Source organism: Stegodyphus dumicola, chromosome 4 (assembly GCF_044657685.1).
Source record: "Stegodyphus dumicola isolate Sdum_Otavi_A_Nest chromosome 4, ASM4465768v1".
NCBI lineage: Eukaryota > Metazoa > Arthropoda > Arachnida > Araneae > Eresidae > Stegodyphus > Stegodyphus dumicola.
In genome coordinates this window covers 41,105,704-41,129,217 of record NC_140771.1, presented here as the reverse complement: position 1 = coordinate 41,129,217, position 23,514 = coordinate 41,105,704, and the positions used below count along the sequence as shown (strand labels likewise).

The 23,514-nt window shown below is 30.3% G+C and overlaps 1 protein-coding gene across 2 annotated transcripts in view; it reads left to right on the top strand.

Moving 5' to 3' along the window:
- The window catches only part of Kap3 (kinesin associated protein 3), a 60,673-nt gene that overhangs the window by 11,530 nt on the left and 25,629 nt on the right, over positions 1-23,514 (top strand). For both annotated transcript variants that reach the window (XM_035357365.2, XM_035357366.2), the window contains exons 5-12: positions 4,385-4,588; positions 4,685-4,821; positions 6,958-7,045; positions 9,027-9,125; positions 16,019-16,197; positions 18,391-18,553; positions 21,088-21,188; positions 21,956-22,177. In XM_035357365.2, coding sequence (XP_035213256.1) covers positions 4,385-4,588; positions 4,685-4,821; positions 6,958-7,045; positions 9,027-9,125; positions 16,019-16,197; positions 18,391-18,553; positions 21,088-21,188; positions 21,956-22,177 — 1,193 coding nt within the window. The remainder of the gene's footprint in view (positions 1-4,384; positions 4,589-4,684; positions 4,822-6,957; positions 7,046-9,026; positions 9,126-16,018; positions 16,198-18,390; positions 18,554-21,087; positions 21,189-21,955; positions 22,178-23,514) is intronic.

The window sequence follows — 23,514 nt, the reverse complement described above, 5'->3', positions numbered from 1 at the left end:
CTCTTTCTCTTGTAGAAATTGGGATATCTTGTATCATTACTCCCAATCTTTTGTTTTCTCTGTTCAACATCCCTTGATATCCACTATTTGTCCGCTCCTTCTCTCCTCTCTGTCAGCTGGGTACTCTCTTTCTTTCCTAATAAAATAATGTGCTCAGTCATGAGCACTTTTCTACGGCCCAGGAATTGGTTCTTTTTCATAAAAAGGCAAATTGCCTTGGTTTTACAACATTTCCATATTCAGTGCCTTGGAATCATCTTCTACAACTTCAAAAAAGGAAGCATTTTTTTCAAAATCACCTTTTTTTCTGGAATGTTCTCCACTTTCTTTGCTTCAACTGTAAGCAAGTAATATAATTGTTATTTCCTTGTACAGTGTATATACACAGTCAGAAACCATTTCTTCCAATTAAAACCTTTTAAATGCTTGTGAATTATAAATTTGCCTTATAATTAAAAAATGATACAAATCCTCTCCTGTTTCAAATAAGAAAAAATTTTTGTTTACCAGAACTTTTTAAGAACTTTTTTTTTTTTTGAAGGATAGGTAGTTTGGGAGAAAATTTGCCTTCCAGTCTGACTAAAATAACTTTAATCCAAATTTAACTCGCATGTAACCCTTTCAAACCTCAATAAAAATCAACAATGAGGTGTCTTAGAGGGGAAAACTCATTTATTCTAAAAGAAAATAGGATAACTTGAAGTGGTCTACGTGACACTCCAACACAGAAAAATCAATGTACAAATGTAATGATAACAACTAAAAATAAGGGAAGTCGCATGAGAAATAACAACAGACTTGTCAAATTTTAGATCTAAACTCTAGTTAAATGGCTCTTCAAAAAGGGGAAAAATTTTTTTGAACAAATTCACTTAAAGTGATAACTGAGTACGGACCATCCAGCCTAGTATTCCGAAAGGTAACCAGGAAATTGGGACAAATAAATTGTTAACTCAACTCAGTGGAGCTCCCTTGCAGTAAAGTACACAAAAGAATAGCTGTAAACATGCACAGCCATTAAAAGCACAAAAATAATGCAGCTAAATTCTTGGAGAAAGAAAAAAATAGCTATGTACAGAACACAAAAATGAAATTAGATCTTATCTCCCACTTACAAATAATACACTAAATTTCATAACTAAAATGTAAATCAGTTAATCACAAACAACTCAAAGAGATCTCTGTATAAACACCTTGTAAAGAAACATTTCAAAACTCTTCAGTTTCACTAAGATCATCTGAACCATAAATCTTTAATTAAACTCCGCATTGTTGTTAAGGGAGAAAGTGAAAGACTAAAATTCAGGTTAGTCAAACAAAAGATAAATTCACAAAATAAACCATGCTGAAACTCAATAAACCCACAATTTTGTACTTGTATGAAATCTTTACTGCATTAAATGTTCCTGAGATGATGTATACATGAAATACAATGAAATGCATACAAATACATACAATGAAAGTAGCATTCTTTATCATCACCTCTTGAAGATATATTGAAAGCCCCTTACTGCATCCAGTTAGCTATGAAGTGCACCACAATGCAAATGACTGTCTTTAGCTTCATTCCTATAGAAACTACTAGAAACATTGAAACTGCAATATTGCATTCAGTATTGTGGGAGAGATGTGCATTGCATTTAAAGTTGGCTATCATTAGCACCATCCCTGTTCAAAGATACATTGATAATTCTCTCAGACAAGTGTCTTGTTCTCCCATTTGTAGTCAGGTAATAATAATGAAGCATCTGCATTGCAATATGGTTAGCAGCTGGAATCATGACAACATAAGCAAGACTAAAGTAACTGTAAGGATTAAAAGCAAAATTTTTTTAAAGAAAGAAATGCTTAAATTAAAAAAACTACTTATAAAACAAAAGTCTAAGATGCCTAAATTCTCACAAAATTTTCATAACTCTTTCCAATAACCAGAAGTAAACACAATTCCTTGATATACACTAAGATATTGTACATGAAATGGATGAAGATTTTGAATTTTGCCATACAGAAACCATTTATATTAAACTTTCTCAAGATAGAGAAATGCCCACTAATGATTCAGAAATTTTCAAAAGTTTCCACAATTCCTTCTAAATAACAGAGAGAAATCGAGTTGTGAAATTGCTATGGAAATAAGATGACACCTATCTTCTAACAGTTATGATGTAGCCCTGAAACGTTAGGATATTTAACACAGAAAACTGTCTGTTAATCCAGATATACAGTATGTTTAAATGGAATACATGAAAGACTATATTTATAAGAATCAAGCTGAATTTATCTGTGATGCAATCACCCAAGATTTTAACCTTACTGTCTCTCATCATACAGTTTAAAAGCAGATAAATAAAGAATCAAAATGGTGCAGAGTATTTGATGCACTTTCTCATGCACAAAGAAATCCTTTTCTGAATGAAAGAAGGCCCACCAGCGGCCGAGCGGTAACGTCGCTGAACACTGGTAGTTCCGTCCAAGGTTCGAATCCCGTGAACGGGCTGGCTGCATGGGCGTTTTCGTGGTTTTCCCCATGTGTAACGTGTATACGAGCCAGTTTCCCTTAGAAAGCCCTCCACGAAGGCATCCCTCATCTTAGGCAGAATCACAAAATATCACAAAATATAGCCCTCGAGGCTTTACCATTATAACACACATACACACTCTGAATGAAAGAAATCCTACACTATGTGACCAGAGGATATGCTACAATATAATATGCTTAGGTACTTTAAATCTTGTTTAGGTACTTTTTAATATGCTTAGGTAATTAGGTGAGTAAAAGTAGACTTTAGTGGCGACAACATACAGTATACACATGAAAAATGTTAACAAATGTTAGTTCTAAGAATTTTTAATTTTGAAAGCATAAACATTTTAATATCGTTTAAAATTTTATAAAAATCCAATAAATTTGTAAAAAGATATTAATTTAAGAATTTACTATGCTTTCATGGTTCAACATCCTGATTTGCCGGTTCGTATCACGTGACCTCCCAAGTGTGATGACATCTTAATTGACTTAATTACCGCGAGTGGCCTTAGGGCATAAAATTTAACTAGCTGGCCAAAATTCTATTCATTGTATGCCAGTATTGAAAGAAAATTTAATAAGAAATGCCTGCGACTTGCTTTGAAAATGAGGTGTAAAAGGTTACCAATGAGGATATTCCATTTGGCATCAGTTGTATCATTATTGGCGACTTTATCGCCTGTGCCAGCAAAACGGAAAAGTACCTATTGCTTATTTTGGTATAAAATCTTGAGAATGGTAAATAATGAGCACAGATAAAATTAATAAAAAAAATCTGAAACCCTTCAACAGATTTTATATTATCTCCAGAGTGGCATATTTATATAATTATTATATATAACATTTTGTATGTTACCTTTATTTATTAAATATCATGTTATTTGCATTTAAACCATAAAATCCAGTTCAGTAGCAATATCACAAAATATTTAAAAGAGTGTATCTTTAGAATTTCGGATACACAGTCTCGTGCGCTGGAGGTAATTCCCCCCCCATACAGTGTTGCCATTGTTTGCTTTGAAATCTGAGTTTCCTAATCAATAACTCATAAATGCTTTACAAAAATATGAAATAGATAATAAAACAAATTCATAAATACTTTACAAAAATATGAAATAGATAATAAAACAAATTCCAGATTCCACATTAGGGCTTCCAGATGCTCATATTTGGGTGGAGATGCATGTCATTCAAAATTTGATGTCTCTAGGTACCATTTTTTAATCACAATGCTAGAAACATGCATGCATTTAATGATGATTCTTCATTATTAATTTCTGTAAGTATAATACAGGGCCGTACTATTTCATGGCAAACATTTAAAAAGGGATTCACCGTTTATAGTAAATCAGTGCAAAATGCCAAAACAAAATTAATAGCCTTACAGGGTAATTTACCCCTTTGGGCTAATAATAACAAATGAGTAGTGCTTATAATTAACATTGAGGCCATAAAATTTAAACACGTTAGATTTTATTTACAAACAATCAGGTGGAAGTGATGGTTTGCTTGAAGCTCATTGCTATTCCTCTGTCTTAACATTGAATTGGTAGGAGGTCATGCACTGACCACATCAAATGTTTCGTATTTAACATATATTTATACTAGGATTTTTTAATAAGTTATTTATTTTATATTGGTATAAAAATGTATTAATAGCTCTTTAGTTGTACTTTTGTTTTTACTGCCAAATATTTTTTGTTTCCTTTTGAATCCTTCTAATGTTATAGTAAGCAGACTTGACTATGACTATGGTGACTATTCTATGAATTAGCTCATCCTTGCATTATGGTTTTAAACATGATAGAAATTAACTTTTATTGTGTAATTGAATTCTCTACAATTTCACCTTTTTAGAGAATAATGAAGGTGTAAATGGAGACTTTGATGCTTCTGCATCAGATGGGATTCAAGCTTCTGAAGAAGAAACTGCTAGTGTTACTAGTGTAGATAGTTACATAGAGCTACTTTATGAAGAAATACCAGAAAAAGTTAGAGCTTCTGCATTGGTCCTTCAACTTGCACGACAGACTGGAAATTTAAGCATTCTGCGCAAAAATGGTATGCGTGTTATACATTTGTGCTTGGCAAATGACCTAATGTAGTTGAGATATATTTATATGTTTTGATCAGTTTTAAACTCTTTTTTTTTTACAGAAATCCTTCTAGGTGCTTTAGCTAGAGTACTTCGGGAAGATGGACGTAAATCTATTGAACTTAGCACCAATATTGTTCATATTTTTTGCTGCTTTTCTGTGTTTACTCAGTTTCACCCAGTTATAGCACAGCATAAGGTATTTGATAATTTATCCTAAATGTATATTGCATTAGTAAACATTTCTGCATTTTAATATTTTATGAAAACTGAAATCTATAGATGCAGATATATTATAAATATTTTATATAAATAATTTATATTATTTCAAAGTGTTATACAGATTTTTCAATTTTGGATATGATCACATTTTATGACATGTCAAAAGTGTAGACTGTGATTCAGTTTGTCCTAAGATCACATCTCCCTTATACACCTGTAGGATGACCAAAGAAAAGTGCATTCTCAATTCTGTTATATTTTGGAGCATCAAAAATGTAGCTGCATTCCCTCTTCTAAAGACAGTTTATGCTCATTGCAATACAAATTTAGCTCATCATTTAAATTGGCAGTTAGGGACTTGCTTTTGTTAGGCTTTAATTTCTTCCTTTATGGCAAATTGAGGATTATAAACTTCAGTGTTTGATTGGTAGACATATCAAGAATTGGTATGGTCTGGTGCGGGATCGAGCATTTATTTTTATTACCATTAATGTTTTCATTTGCCTTCAAATTCTCATTATAGCAGTAAATGATTGAATTTAATTTTATTCCAAATAAGATTTTAGAATGTCTTAGACTTGTTTAGCAATCACTTTTGAAGTAATTTTCAGTTTATTTGGAGTGCCCATTGCTAAAGAATTAAAATTTTTTTAAACATTTGTAACTGTCTTTGGATGTAAAAGTCATAAATAAAAGTAATGTTTACTGAATATTTTGCAGTATTGAAAGTACTCTTACTGAATATATTGCTGATCCAGAACCAAAGGTCTACTATGTTTTTACCATTTTAAACCCTGGAATTTCATAATGAAGTCAGAAGCTGGACTTTTAATAGTGACTTTTATTTTTAATGAAACAGATCTTACAGGTGGTTCTGTTTCTAAACTTATACTTCTCTAGTTATGGTTATGTTAAGAAGCTGGAAAGCTAATTCAGACTAGCAGTATAAAGCTGTACAAGGATATCTAATACCTTGATTTGAAATTGGTTTCTGTGTTTGAATTTTCATATAGAATTATTTTTCAAATCCTTTCTATTGTGTGTATGGATATGTTTGTTTTGCAAAGTAAAAGTTTATGGAGTATAATTTGCCATACTGTTAAAATTTGTTTTTGTAATCTGCTTCACTAAATTAGTTAGGCATCATCTTCAATAGTATGTTAACTGTAAAAATAAAAGTTTAAATAAGTATTTTTTCTAAAGTAGATTTGGGAGCAAGATTATAGTCTTGGTTTTAAACTTTTGGACTTGCATATTAGCTGTACTGATACGTCACCTAGAATTCCATCCTTGACTTGATTCATGTGAGCCTTTGGCAATTTTGGAAGCTATTCTGGATTCTTCTGGAAATATACAATTTTTTCCCCTCCCTTGTTAATATTCGGGTAGAGCTAAAAGAGAGTGGTGAATTTTATTTTCATAACATCAACTTCAGACTGATTACTACAATTAGATATCTGCATTGCACCTCTTTTTAGGAGGGAGAAAAATTTTTTCCCTTGGAAAGTTTTGGGGACACATTTCTTCATCTTGTGTTAAATTTTACCATATTTTGTATCATGTGTTTACTATATTTTCTAAGAAAGGAAGTAAATGCAATCCATTGTAATCCAGGCTTTTGCCATTCTGCCAGAAAATTGCAAGCATTCCGCATGCAATGGAACTGTGTATGGAAGATTTATAATGGAAATATAATGTCAGCTTCTAACAAAGCTATGAATTAGTAGCTGATACAAGAGAAAATAATTGCCTTCATATTTAGCAAAGTTCATGTAGATGCACACATAGGCTGCAAAGAACAATAATTTGCTATGGCTTTAGATGAAATTTCCAAGCAAAATATGTCAGAAATTTACAAAAAAAAAAAAAAAAAAAAAATCGTCTATCTGCTGACTTTCAAAATTCATTACCAAAAAGGCACCAATAGATTGTTGGTGATGTTATGATGAACAAGTACTGGCTAATACAAAAGGGCTAAATTTCCTTTATATTTTCCTTCAAAATGCATAAATTCAGTGAAAAGCTGATTGTTTCATTATTACTCTTTTAAAATATTATAATGACTTACTCTTTTTTTTTTTTTTTTTTTTTTTTAATTTTTTATTTTTGTAAGGTTGGTTCTTTATGCATTGATGTAGTTGACAATGAGTTAAAAAGGTATGATCAGTGGAGTGAAGAAATTGCAAAAAAGAAAAGTATAAATATCCTTTTTCAAATGTTACTGTGAATAAGTATTTTACAATGTGTTTTGATTTTATTTATCAAATTTGATTGGGAATGTAAGCTTTCAGTTTATTTTCCTGTTATTTGTTTTTTTTTAATTCTGGAAAAATCATAAATAGATTTCATTCATTTTTAATATGGTAGACTAAAATATCTTTAAAATAAATTTAAGCAGCATTTCTTTGTAGATATATTCTAAACAATAATTCCCATTTACTTGCTTTTAATCTGTATTGTTAATAATAGAAAGGTATTTGGTTTGAATTTTAAGTGTTTTGCTATCTGGCTTTATAAAATGATATCTTATTCTCCAAAATAGTTTCAAAATTGAAATCGCATATGATAGAAAATTCATAAATAAATCTGGCGTTTCTGCTAAACAGATTCAAATTAAAAAATTCAGTCTTTTTGATAACTTGTTTAAAAATTGCATATTTGTGTACTTTCTCATCTTCCATATTTGATAAACAAAATCTCTCACCAAACAACATCATACATTCATAAGATCTTCACCTTGATTCTATGCAACCCAGCTAATGATCAATAAGTCAATTTAATTTATGGGAAGAAGTATATAAGTTAACTAATTGATGCTATTTTAAATGTCATTAGGGGTTTTGGGCTGCCAGAATGATTGGCTAAAACTTTATGAATTTGTCTGATGAACTCAAGGCTTGAGCTTATATTTATTTAATTTTTATATGCTATATCTGTAACTTCTATCTGTTAATTGTCTTAATGAATAAGTAATCTGTAAGATTAATCTGTTTTTTCAAATGTCTGTGAGAATGATTGACACAAGCTTTGCAGGATCTTCGCAAACTTTCATGATCGATGAAATTGTTTGTAAATACCAGAAATTATACTAAATAAATTCACATGCACTATTTATTATTGAAAACTAAACCTACTAGAGGAATTTCATTAAATTTTTGACAAAGTAAAAAAAAATTCTGAAGTGATAAAGATAATAGCACAAAATTTGTAAAGTACCTGTTGGGGAATCAAGGATCATTTTTGAAATTATAGACTAGAAATCAGTTCAATTTTAAGAATTTTAAAATTTGGATATAAAATGCTTGTTTTAAAAGCAAATTCATGAAAACATATATCATAAAAAATTAAGAACTGCTTTATTGCATAAGCAAGAAAAAATTGTAAAACATATACAAGTGGTTTTATTGCAGCAATTTTAAATAATTTTATCTAGCTTTTGTGATTGTCATCATCAGAACTGTTTTATGAGGTCATATATTCATTTAGCCAGTTATGAATTGCAACTTCATTAATTTCTATAAATTTGTTTTGCACATCTGCTGCTAAAAAGATTTTATTAATGTGTGTAAAAGTTGTAATGTGATTAGATTACTTGTGAACAATGAAAAGGATGTTTGGAAACTTTCCATCTAATTTGTGGAATTAATAAGCTGTCACAGCAGCACATTACTAAATTTTATAATGCAGCAGACAGATATTACCGTATTTGATGGCATATAAGACATACTGGCATATAAGACACACCCTTATTTAGAAGGCCACACACATGTAGATGTAGAAAAAGTTATGTGTGTCTAGATTTTTATCCGGGCTAAAAATAGCATTCAGTATAGAAAGTTAACCTGTGTCCTTCACGTATAAGATGCAGGTAACTTTTTTGAGACCAAATTTAGGAAAAAAAGTGCGTCTTATAAGCCGTCAAATACGGTATCAACATGTAGAGCTTGCTGCTGATTTCTCAAGCTGTGATAATTCCTTGCTAACTGACTGTGGGGGAAAATATTTGGATATTATGAAAATAATTCATTTACAATATTTCTATTATTTTCTGTTTGATGCTTTTATACCCGTGATTAAAAATTAAAGTTTAAATGTTTATGATATTTTATTGGAAAATTAAACAATCATAATGTTATAAAATGGTAAATTTAATTTAGGTTTAAATCACTTAACTAATTATACTAGATTCTGGAAAATCAAATGTTGCCATAATAAATGATTATGAGAAAAGTTATCAGAAGTATGTCAGCCTAGTGAAGAAACAGGATCAGCTTCTACGAGGTTGTATTTTTATATTTGTGCCAAGTCTAAATTTACAAAAAAATAATAGAATAATTTCTTTAATATTTTTTTGTTTAATTTTGTATTTACTTCTCTTTTATATTTTTCTTTGAATATGTTATATTACACATGAGAATTTATTTTCTTAGAAGAAAAAACTACACTTGTATTATTAGGAAAATGTCTTCAAAGTAGATAGGATATTTGTTTTTATTGTGAATTATTGTGTAAAGTTTGCACATTTAATAGTGTGCATAATTTGACGTACAGTACAAAGTTCATAATCCGGACTTGTCGGGACTTCGGCGATTCCGGATTCGTGTTTTTTCCGGATTATAGATCATCAATTTAAATCTGGTAAGATAGCATGCAGAAATTATACAATTAAAAATATGAAACCATAATTTATGAAATAAAAAGCAATTGTGATCTAAAGGGTATCAAAATTTACAAAAAAAAAAACCTTAATATTTATTTGTTTACTTTATTAAACATTTCTTTCAATGTAAGTTGTTTAAGTTACTTCTTTTGTGTGCTAATACTTTCTCTTTAATTCTATAAACAGACATAATTTCTTGTTCAGTTACAAAGTTCCACTGTTCAAGTCCTGTGTGTCGAGAATACTGACTAACTTGTCAATTAATATACCTCTCTGTCACTTTCTTCACTATCGGAAGTGCGCATGGATAAATGCTTTATGCGCATACGTAGTGAACGCACGCATTAAAAACGCATGCATAAATACTTTACGCGCATACGTAAGTTTGTGGCTTTGAGGTCTGGATTATAAGATCATTCCGGATAATGGAGATCCGGATTACAGACTTTGTACTGTATTAATATTAAGCTATGGTCATATTAATTTATATGGTTGTGTATAGATATCAAATTAGATACAATTTATTAAATATTATGATTACAAAACACTGGTTCTATTCTTGACATAAATTGACTGCATGAGTTAGTTGTGTGTAATATAAATACGCTCCACTTTTTCTGAAAGGATTAAATCTGAAGAAGAAATTTATAGGATTGTTGCTATTTAAGTTAGAAATTTATGAGTGATTTATTTTCTTTTTTATATTTTACATATTGGAACCTGTAAAATATAAAGCAAAAGTAGTAAAATTAATTAGAATCAATTGGCAAAGATTTTCAAATTCATAAATTTTTATTTAAATGTTTCCCGACTGTAAAAGATACGCTTTGCTGCATCACTCTGCCACATGTTATGGCACTCCTTCCCTGCAGTGTCTCCACACTGTGATATATATAGCCCAACCACTGCTCAGGATTAGCACAATGACTTTCTGGCTATAAATAGGATCGAAGTAAGTATGCATTGCTTTTTCTCACTTGCTGTTGCCCAGATAAAGCACATCTCTAGCTTCGCTGCCTTCTTCATTGTCTAAAATGTAAACTCCATATATGTATACATAAACTGTGGGGTGTGTTTAGCAGCCCTAGTGTTGTATCAGTTTTAACCAGAAGTATATTTCAGAATAATGTTTCCTGTAAAAAAATTAAAATGATATTTTAAGGAGCAAGCCAGCTGTGATTGTTTCACCAATCCCAAGTAACTCTTTTCTGGGCCATGACCCAAGTGTGATTTGAACTGAACTATTATTGCCGAGAATGTCACACAGCAGTATTACATGTCCGCCTCCATAAAATAGTGTCCATCTCCGTAAAATAGTGACATAATTCCAATCTGGACTGTGGGGCCCCACAGGGAGGTCAGAGGAAGAGAGAAAAGAGGTGGCTAGCAGTCACAAGACTTGAAACAGAGAAACAAAACTTGAAAATGAAAAGGGCAAGGCAAGAGCAGAGCAGCGTAGTCATAATGTAAACATAAAATGTCAGGAAAATAAAAAGAAAACAGTAAATACAGTGAACAATTAGTGGAAAATATGTACAAGTAAAACTAAACATGTTCAAACAAAACTAGTGCAGGCAAATTAGTGGCAACAGGAATTTAAGTAGGGAAGTTATTGTCATGAGAGAGGTGAGCAGCATAGGGGCGAATGCCACTGTCTTCAACTAAAATCCTGTAGTTGAGAGTCTTAACTCTCTAAGTGACAAGGTCGTATATATACAGCTAAGAATATATTTTGAGATATTTGTAAGAATGTACATGTACGTGCATATTAAAATATGTCAAAGAAATTAAGGCAATATATCAAAAGTACACAAATCCAGGTATGAAATACCAGGCGAGTTTTTACATTAAAATAATAATAATAATAATTTATTCCCATAGTAGTTTTGGGAAATTTGTGCTTTCTTAGCGAAAACCCTGGCCGCTCAGAGGGTTAAAGGGAGTTCAGATGGGCACAAACCTTGGCCTTGTTGTAGAAGTTTCCATTAGCTTTATTTTAAAAGTCCTCAATACTTTCAATTTTTATGTCTTTGTGTAGCCTTTCATTCATTCAACACATAGAAGTACGCATTTTTTATCACTCTAAGGAAGCAATTCTGAAATATCTGCAGCTTGACTATATTATTCTTAAACGCTGTCGCCCAGGCGGGCAAAAGCATAAGCAATAATTGGCCTTTGAACCATAATGTACAAAAGTCTTTTCTTATTTAAATCCAGTTTTGAATAATTTCCAATGAAGGGCATGAGAGACACCTATTGCTTTGCTATGTATCTTGTTGATGTGGTCATTCCAGTTCATTTTATTATGTAAAGTTATTCCCAAATACTTTACTTTGTTGACCCTGAAGAGGTTAAATTCTCTGCGTACAGACACATTTTTCTTTTTTATTCGTATAATGAAGAGTTATTACTTGTGCACAGTTGAGGGAGATGTGCCGCAAGGTGCACTATTTTTCTATTGAAGGGATAATATCCTGCAATTTCTTTACTGCATGATTGGCATAAGCAGACTTCACAGCTAAGGCTGTGTCATCTGCGTAGCATCCCAAAAATTGATTATTATCCAATTGTGGCTTGGGGGGTGACAAAGAATAAATATAATATGGGGCCGAGGATAGACCCTTGTGGGACCCCCAGCATAAATGATCTGGAGATCAGAGTGTACCTTCCTGTATTGCATATAAAAATTTATTCCTGTGATGAAAGACATGATAAGTTCAATGAGCTGTATGTAAAATCCAATTTTAATAAGCTTGTAAATAAGCCCCTCATGCCAGACGCGGTCAAATGCTTTCGCCACGTACAGCAATATTATTTCTATTATGCAGCGCTGCACCAATAAACTCAATGAGCCTTACTAACTGTTTTGTCATGGACAGACTTTTTCTAAACCCAAATTGTTCTGAAGGAAGCAAATTTATATAGGGTTGCATTCTGTTTAGTATTATGCATTCATAAATTTTGGCCAAATCAGGTAACAAGCTGATAGGCCGGTAACCATCAGAATTGGTAGTGTCTTTGCCGGGCTTGAGAATAAGAATTATTTTCACTGTCTTCCACCTTTTAGGAAAATAAGACTGTGTGAAGCAGGCATTCAACACTTTCGTATATTTACTTATGAAGTTGTAAGAGAGATTTTTTAGGTCTAGGTTGCTAATTTCATCATGACCCAGTGAAAGTGTGATTTGGAGTTTATCTTCCCCTCAAAAACCACATCACAAGTAAGAGGTGTATTCTTGATTGTAATTCCAAAATCACCTTCCAAATTTATTCCTTGACTCTCACTTCCACTTTATATGCTACTTTAATTATCTGCACACTTTGAAGATGCATGTCTGTGTACATTAAAATATCCAGATTAGTATTTTTGAGCATATGTGTTATGTGTATGGTTGGGAACCTGAGAGCATTATTCTAACAATTAGAAGCTTTGGTCTTTAAACATTTGCCTTTCTTCAGCTAGCATGTAGTTTGCTGCTTCTCTTCATTATGAAGCATTATGCTGTAAATCACGAGCATCTACTTGTAATTATGGAATAGTAGATATGCTTGTGTCAGTTTTGATGTATGTGTTTATATTGGTATTGCTGTGCCATAAATAAAATATATTCATTGGCCATGACTATGTCTTATTTGTAACCATTCCATTATTATTCTCATCTTTATAAATTGTCAGGCTAAATATCTGTTATTGCACACACACACATATATATACATAATTGTAATTTAAGTACAACAAAAATATTTGTATAAACAGTGACAATGCTGAGCGTCGCCTGAGATAACCACTGACCTGACTTTATTGTAAAAGTCTTGTAGTGTTAATAGTCATCCTGGCAGAAGGGAATATTTCCTCTGTGTAAAAATATAAATATAAATATTACATGGGCATACAAGGCCTGTGTATAATCATAGATATGTTGATTACAAACATTGTCTTGTACAAGTTACATATGATAGTTAGATAAATTCATGACAGCTATGTGTACATTTAAACATTATCTGAATTCATATTTACAATACTTTTACCTGATCTAATCAAAGTAAACTTGTAATTCATTTACACATTGACTGGATTTTCAGTATCATTTAAACTACTTTACAATATTATTTTTATCAAGTTCATACAAACTAGATAGTAATATGCTTACATTACAATAGTTTTGCTCTTACAGTCCTGTTACTATTCTACGGGCTGAGCTATTTTTCTAGTGTTGATTTTCAGTTGTTGTAGTATTTTGAATTGCTATTAAAATTATACTGCGAAGATACAATTCTCAAGGGAAAGGGAGAACTTCTTAGTACCTTGCTCAGCATAGCCTGATTACCTCATCTAATTTAGTTTTTGTCTGCTTGTTGTCGTAGGTATTCTCCGCCCATTGTGGCCAGTATTCACTGCTTGGCGTTTTTAAATGCAGTTTATTGGTTTGTGGGCAGTTGAAGAGGAAGTGATCTGTATCACCTACCTCACCACATTCACATAACTCTGATGCTCGTTTGCCAAATCTCTTAAGATAATGGGGGAAGGGACCATGGCCAGTGTAGAATTGAGTTTGTGCTCCGCTTGCTGCTTTCTCGTATAATAGGCAGTTGTGGACATCTTTGTAGATCATTTTTATTTCGGCATAATTTATAGAGTGATGAGCATAATGAAGCACTTCAGATGCTGAATTGATTGCGCCACTGAGGAGCAATTTCAACTGCACATATTCACAATTTATTTATTTCACATATTTACAATAAACAGTTGAGGATAAAACAGAGAAGACAATAGTGAAAAGTAGCAACATATGTTAGAAAATCAAAATTGTGTTATGTAAAGAATGAAGGTGCTTTAATTCTCCGTATAGGGACATAGTATGCTTTATTGTTATTGGTTAATGGAAAGTTCTGGTGTGCATATTATAGATTAAAGATTTGTCTTTCATTTCTATTGTTTTATATGTTGACCGTTGCATCACCCATAATACCTACAAATTATGGGATAGCTATTCATTTTGAAATGACATAGAAATATTTATATAAGCATTTTACTGCTATTAGGATCAAAAGAAGAAATAATCAAATTAAAAAGAAAAAGAAGAGGAGAGAGAGACTTTAGCGGCTAAGGAAAAAACGTGGCAAATTTAATACAGGGGTAGTTATCTTAAGAATACTCTCCTGGAACACTTTTTAAATGAAACTGACCTCCAATTCATGGAACCTGAGGAAAGGCATGAAAACACTCGTGCAGTCAACCTGTTTGTTGGAATTTAAGCTCAGCCAAATTACCGGCATTATCCACTTCACTACTGCTAAGATCAAATGAAAAAGTTTTGTATAAGTGTTTGTTATTTATATCTATATTAAGTCCTCTCATGGATTACTACATCTGAAAGTGATTTTCAAAAGCATAATTAAATAATATCAAATGACGTTCTCTGCAAAAAGCCCAAAATCAAGGGTTGTCACCAGTAGCAAGTTATGAAAATGGCTTGCACTTAATCATATGAAAACTAACTTAGAAATTCTAATTAAATATTTTATTTTGCTTTAAATTTAAAAATGCAAAAAACTGTGCTTGAACCAAGATAAATAAATAATATAAATAAAAAAACTTTAATGTTATTTTTTTAAATCATGAAATGTGATAGAAATTACATAAAATAACAAAGAAATTTAATTATGCCTAATCTTCTTATTTCTATGGAGAAAGAAGATTTTTTTATGGAAATACTGTCCATTGAGCCAAAAGCTTTTGCAGCATCAATGCTACTAATATAGTGCTTATTAACCGGAGATTCTCTACAGAGGGATTTCAGGGGAATGAGGTCAGCCTTTTATTTAGCTGTCAATTATTTAGTTTATGATCGTAAAAAACTACTTTTATTCAAATTTTGGTATTTATCAACATTTTAATGCTTTTTGTTGTATAATTTATAAAACCTGTTAAAAAGTAATCTAAATAAAAGTATGTATGTATTTTTTTTTAGTTTTGCGAGGACGGGAGATGATCGTCTAACAGTAGCAAAAGGCATGCATGGGATAAAATAGGTGGAGAACCACTCTTTTGTACCCTTACAAAACCTGAGCCATCACCTTGATTTTTCAAGATTGTATTGGCTAATAGCAATGGTCTCTACTAACTTTAACTTTCTTTACACTATTAGAAATTTAGTTTTGCAGTTTTTCCAAAAGCCATCTCAATTAAATTCTAAATTTTTTTTTTTTTGTTTCATGCTTTAATATGACATTTAATGTTTATCAAAGTATGATTATGGCATAGAAGAGAGAACAACAAAATGCATACATGCTTTTATTGGAAAACAAGATATGGAGGCTCATAAATTAAAGATAAATTTAACAGAAGGATCTCATCAGAGTGCTAATGGGCATGTGCTTCTTGTAGCTCAGTATTGCTGGTCATCTTAGAGAGATTTCACTGTATTTAGTTACAGTCTATAATGATTCTTTTTAAATATTAAAAACATATTTTTGTTCAGTTAATGCTAAACAGATCATTTTCCTTTTTTAGTCTGTTTCCTTCTCCTTCTTCACATAGCTGAAGATCGTAAAGTGGAATATAAGATGGTGAATAGAGGAATAATATCTCTGCTTGCTAAATGTCTGAATAGAGAATCTGCAGATTTGTTAATCATTGTTGTTTCCTTTCTACTCAAGCTGTCAGTATTTATTGAAAGCAAAGAAGAGATGGTGAGTTATATTAAAATATAATTCTAATTGTTTGATGCTATTAGGGCATTAATCTGCAGGTATATATAATTTACAAAATGGTTAATGATAACAACTCAGCAGGATAGGAGCAAAATCCATTTAAGGATTGGAATCATAGATTCCTAGGCATAGCATTCTTTCAGGTTCCTTTAATATATATTTGTCTTCTTCCTCCACTCTTCTGAAAAAGAAAGACTAAAGTTTTTGCTGCATTTTTATAGTAGCATTTTCATTCATATGAAAGGAAATATTGGATTTTCATATTAAGTAAGTAATTATTATTAAGTATTACTTCTTTATTAAGTAATTTTTTAATAAATTAAAAGAAATAGAAAAAATACCTTTGACATAAAATGACGACAGTCTCAAGAAAATATGGTAGGTGAGTTGTAATTTCTGATTCAGCCTGTTTTAATTTTTGCATTGCCTTTTGAGCCAAGCATCAAATCATGTGTAAACTTGATTTTTAAAAAAGACATTATTTCTAGTAACTAGTTCAGGCTTTTCATCAATACTTTGCTTTAGGTGTGTTAATTGTTAGCAATACAACTTGTTAGTGAAGTTTTGATATTAAGGAAGCAACATATAGCTGATAAGTTTTATATTGCATCAAATTGATAACATCATCTTCTTTAGATTCTTAGTTCTGTTAATTGTTAGCAATACAACTTGCTAGTGAAGTTTTGATATTTAGGAAGCAACATATAGCTGATAAGTTTTATATTGCATGAAACTGATAACATTATCTTCTTTAGATCTCTTTGTAAAGTTGTAAGTGCTTTGTTTATATCAACCCACTGCCTTGAGCAGCTTATATTTTTGCATAAAAATAATTTTTTATTCCAATTATGTTTCAAATTTTTATCTTTACAGTTTAAGCACAACTCAGTGATATTGTTTAGAAATTTTTCTTATAAACGCCAATAAATTCTTAGATGTGCTGCTCGGATTGATCTTGTAATATAAAATGGGATTTTACTTTGTAAGTGTTTGCAAAGAGGAAAAAAAAAATTACATTTGATTTTATTCAGGAATTTTTTAACTAAAATTTAATTTATTATAATTAGTTGTGCACTATCATGAATTATACATTATGTTTCAATTAAAATATTTGTCAAAATTTGAAATTTTCCTATCAAACAAAAAAGTGAATGACTCACTTTTTCTGTTTGATTGCAAAATGCTGTAAAATACGCTCAATATACTGAATTTCAAAGTGTGTTTCAGTTTTTTTGGGGGGGGGTAGTTTCAAAGCATGCTCATTACTTCAAAATTTTACGATAGCTCATCAACTGTATCTATATCCTTGAATTTTTTTATTTTGTAATTTTTTTGTAAAATAGTATCTCATGCAGCAGTTATTTTCAGTATTACATCGATAATGTTTTAAGTATTGTAAATTTTCTTTTGATCTCATTCAGCAGAACATCTAATGCTCAGTGTAGATAAAATAGCTTTTCTTGGTCTGTACAAAAATCACTTTTGACACACAATGCCTTAAATTTAACTGCTCACTTATACAAGAAAAATTTAAAATATCATTAGGGAACATTTTCTTTTAAAAAATAGCGAATATTTTTTTTTATATATATATTTGTTTTCATTCAGCTGCAGAATACTTTATAAGAAAAAGCATGAACTAATCACTGGGCATGTGGTTAACATTTAGTAGCTGTTATGAACAAAATATTTAAACCAAAATATGTTTCAAAAGCAGAAGTTTAGTTTTATCAGTGGCAAAATAAAGTGTTTAAAATGAACACCAATAGTAATAAATGAACAATAATTAAATGATATATATTAAATAAATAGTAACAACATATATGCACATAATAAAAAGTTTTAGAAAATTGAACAGAATATTAAAATTTAATTTTTCTGTTAAATTTATTCACAGTTGTCTATGAATTTTAATATATATATATATACATCCTTTTAAAATATCCAATAATATAATGTTCTGTGAGAAATTATAAGGTTTTTTTGTTTGCTTTAAGAATTCGGCTCCTAAAAATATTCTTATGCTGGTATAATGCAAGTTTCAAGTTATGTTTTTAATTCTGGTTCCTTATCTATGATGGGCTTGCAAATTCTTATTTAAGAATACAGCTAAAAAATATTAAGAATTAAATTTTGTCTTGAATAGTAATAGATTGCTGTAATATTTTACAGGAATTTAATAATATTGTAGAAAATGTGGCTCATCTAGTCCCTCATGAAAATTCGGAATTATGTGATGTCGTACTTAGTCTTCTCCTGAATTTATCATTTTCTCTAGACTCTAGAAATGGAATGGTGAAATGTGGCCTACTGCAGAAACTAGTCAACTTGATATGTAAGTTTTATTTTATAATTTTATTATTGTTTAAATTAAAATTAATACTATTTGTAAATTTTAAAACTTAATAATAAAAGTGTTTTTAATAAGGAAGATCTGCTAAATTTTTTGCTCTGGATATGTGATAGCAATTGGATTAAAGACATAACTTTAAAGTTATAAAATTTGTGTTGCTGATAATTGGTACTTTTATGATGTGTTGTTGTAAATAATTAAAAATGAAAGTAAGCATTATTAATAGAGATACTGAAAGTGATGTATAGTGTTCCTGAATCATGGTTGAAAATGACTATTATACAACTTATTTATTTATGTGCAGGCAGTTAAGAATGCACTTCTACTGGGTCTGATAATAAGTTTAATTTATATGTATTTATTTAATACTGCATTATTTCAAATTTAAGTTGCAGCAAGATTTTAAAATTGGAAAATCTGAAAAAATAATAAAAAATAGCTGTCTTTAAATTTAAGTCTGGTATGATTTTAAAATTGGCAAAATTAAAAAAAAAAAAAAAAAAAGAATTATTGTATTATAAGTATTGGAACATCAGAAACATTTTTATATAATTAACTATTTAGCTACTAATGTAAGAATAATAAGCTACTTAATTTATTGAGAATCTTTTTCAGATGCACAATCTCTTTCAGCATCTTCATAGAATCACGTAATCATTTTCAGTGCCATTTAAATCATTTCCAATGCAGAATTTTAATAAATGGTCTGATTATTGGGAACTGGAAACTTTACAGAAATAAGATATTAAAATATTCACTTTGAATTTAATCTACACCCTTATTTTGCATCTTAAAAATATGAATGAAAAGTATGGTTTAATTTCAGAGTATTACAGTAATGTAACCATGCATGTTTTCTAAAGATCTCTTTTTTTCTTTTATTAATTTATTTGTTAAATATACTTGATTTCAAAATTAATTTCTAAATTGCCATGAAAGTTTAATTCCTTTTCAAGTATTATTCATTTTTATTAAAATGCCACTCATTAATGTATGTATAAAGGAAGTATAATTATGGAAATCAAGTGTTATGTAAATTGAGGTTTCCTTAAATGCTAATTGAAGACTATTAGCTTCATTTATCATACCTTTTCCTAAAACCAAATCGCAATTTGAATTAGATATTTCTTTTCTGTTTTAATTTAAGGTTTTGGAGAAGAACTGCCACTGTGAAAAATTGGTTATAGTCGAACTATGAGAATTAGCTGAGATCCAGCCAAAGCTGCACTGATCATTTATATGTCATTCTGAAATGACTGAGGCGTCTGTATTTAATAAACAATCATCACTCGAGCTATTTCATTTTTGGACTTCCTTTTTTCCCCTGTGTTGTGTTGTCGATTTTTGCTATGCTGTTAGGCACCATTTTTACTGGAAGTTATTTATAATATTATGAATTCAAACCTCTTACAGGTAATTGATCCAACTATTACTCTTTTGTTGGCCACTTTCAGTAAGCCATATAATGTCCATTATAATATCATTTTTTTTAATGCAGGATCCTATAATTTTTAAAATAATTTTCTGCTGCTTGCTCTTCTGTAAAAGGCAGTACCCAATTTTTAATCATTTTCATCTAAATGCATGAAAAATACAACATTAACAATTAATTTATATATTTCTTCATCAAAGCAAAAGGTGGATTACTGAGAATCAGTTAAGGCTGCATCAAATGAAAGTGTGTTATTAGTGTATTGGTACATCATGCTTATTCATAACTGATGCTAAATCACACTTACTCCCAGGTGATAATGTAATGGTTGATGGGATAACATGTAACTGCCATGAATCAAAATGAGTAGTAAAAAGCTTAAGATAAATATCTAGACAAATTCATTGAAAAATATTTTGAGAAGGTAGATGATAAAATGTATGAGCATATGCTGGCAGATCAAGGCTTAAGAAATGTGGAATTAAAGTGTTATACAATGCTAATCTTTAATCACATCATGTCTTTATTAATCACATTACCTCTTTATATACTTCTTCTTTTTCTTTCTTTCTTTCTTTTCTTTTTTTTTTTTTTTTCTTTTTTCTTATGCATAGGTTTTTCAAAGATGTGCTGTTCTGCTCCTTGTTTTAACAATTACTTTTAAAATAATTGATAGCTCTCCCCTTATCTGAATATTAATTTTTGTGTGAGTTATTTCAGTCAAGAATATATTTGTGCTTGTTTTGGTTGTGGCTATCTCTTGGTGTCCAAAATTTGTATGCATAAATATGTTAGCAATACTAAATTAATATAACTTCCAGTCCTGATATAATTGGACTTAATATGCAAAAATTATGTACTTCAGCTAAGAATTTAATTAAATTCTGTTTAAAGTGTTACATCATCTACTTACATGTTGTACTTCCATCTATTTCCTTAGGATGCGAAACATATATTTCTGTGTCTCCCCTTTCCCTTCCTACAACGTGGCAGAAGTCCTGAATAACTAAATTGTAAATTATGAAAGTAAAGGAGTATTTTCATATTATTAAATTGTAATGATTCTTCTTTTGTCTTAAAATAGCTGTGAAATCCTGTCAAAAGCAGGTCTTTGGAATACTGTACCACATCAGCTTTGATGACAGATGCAAATCCTTGTTTACATATACTGATTGCATTCCATTAGTAAGTATGAATGTACAGTTGAATTTGTGTCATTTTTAATTAGTCTGTTTGCAAAAAAATGTCAAGTTATAATTTATTTTAATGTCGTACTACTAAAAGCAGTAATTATGATTTTAAATAAAAATTAAGAAAAAATTTCATTTAACTTTTAATTGAAAGTTGAAAGAGTAAGGGGGGAAAATCAAGTGTTATGCAATTCAGATTGTTACAATAGTGGCAACAATAAATAAGTAAATTTATTTTACAATGCAATAAATAACTTTGAAACCATAAAATTGAACATGGGAACTCATGAACATTGAACAATGAAAAGCGGGCTTCAGCCCGCTCAGCTGGCGGGCTTGCCTGCTAGTGAAAATTTTAATTCGTGTCTTTCCAAACCTCCATTATGATAAGCATTTGTCAGTAATAAGAACACAGAATTACAGAGGCTTGTAGATTCTAAGATATGAAGCATATGAATTTTGTATAATAATATTTTGTAAATGTTACTTAAGATTTTAAATGATAAAAGTATGCATTTCTTTTTGAAGTTGTTATTTTTGATTAAATGAAATATGTATGTGTCTGTAATTTTATACTTAATTTGCAAGATAAGAAGATAATTTTATTTTTAAATACATCTGTTTAATTTTGCAAATTAATATTTTCTGTTCTGTTAAATGGGAATTCAAAATAGCCAAGATCATTCTGTAAATGACATTTTGGGGAGGGAATGAAAAAAGAATATTTTTTATCCTCTAATTAATAACTGTGTTTGCTTTCAGATCATGAAAATGATTATTGAACATCCTGAACGGACATTGCATAAATATCTCATTGCACTTGCTGTGAATCTGGCAATGAACAAACGTAATGCTCAGCTAATGTGTGAAAATGATGGACTACGACATTTAATAGAACGTGCATTTAAATACCAAGACTGCCTATTACTGAAAATGATCAGAAATATATCACAACATGATGGACCAACAAAAATATTATTTGTGGTATGTTTAGATTCTTTGAATATCTGGCTTGTACCCATCCCAGTTGGTTTGAATATTTGAAGTCTTTTTGTATCTAACAGTATATCTTATTTATATCTCTAGGTTTATTTTTTATATGCTTCGGCTAATGGTAGTTGTAAAAAGCCATAGTTTTGAAATAATTGAGGCTATGCAGCAGTAGTCCACTAGTTAATGTTGATGACAACAAAAATAAGTAGTACAAAGTCTGAGATTTGAGCTTGTTGGGATTTAAGAGATCCCGGATTTGGGATTTTTCTGGATATTAGATCATCAGCTTAAATCTAGTAAGATGGCATGTCGAAATTATAAAATTAAAAATATGAAATCATGATTTATGAAAGAGTGAAGCATTTATGATCTAAAAGGTATCAAAATTTGAAAAAAAAAAAGCTTAATATTGATTTGTTTACTTTATTAAACATTATTTTCAATGTAAGTTGTTTAAATTGATTCTTTTTTTTTTTTTTTTTTTGTGCTAATACTATCTTTTTAATTCTACAGACAGCTATAATTTCTTGTTCAGTTACAAAGCTCCACTGTTCAAATCCTGTAATTGCTGTGTCGAGAATTCCAATTAATTTGTCAATCGATTTTTTTTTTTTCGTTTTCAATAACCTGTCTGTTACTCTCTTTGCTATTGGTAGTGGTATATTTTGGATCTATAACCATACTGCAGATTTCACCATCCATTGATTGATGGATGGAACATTGAAATCATAATGAAAACCTTCCGTGGTATCATCTTCATGTATTACCCCTTCTGCACATTTCTTTATAACATGCATTAATTGGAAAATTTAATCTTTAGTTTACAATATCTGAAAACCATCAGATTTGCGACTGTCATGTTCATCATCCTCACCATGAAATGTGGTAGCTGGCTATAAATTATGCCAAGTATTTTTTTAAGTATCTGCAGACTGACCCAAGATCTTGTGATGCACCACTCGGCAGATTTTATGCTAAAATATTTCAAAATTTCTTGAATAGTCTTGCCATTATTCAGGAAATTTAACATGAACTTTACTACTTTTTATTTGCATTTCAGCTTGCGCACTATTCCGATATCCATAGGCTGAATGATGTTCATGCAATTTGAAAGAAATAATAATAACATGGATACATTATCTTTCACTAAAACTTTAAGTGAAGTTATAAGCCATGCTGTTCTCTACAATCAGGGCAATTTTTGCTTTATCAAGTAAACCAACCAAACTGTACTCAAATATTGCCAAGCCTCGGGTTTGAAACGATTTTCAAACTAGTCATTCATTAACGCTTGTGTCATTCAAGCTGTTTTATTTGCACAATATAAT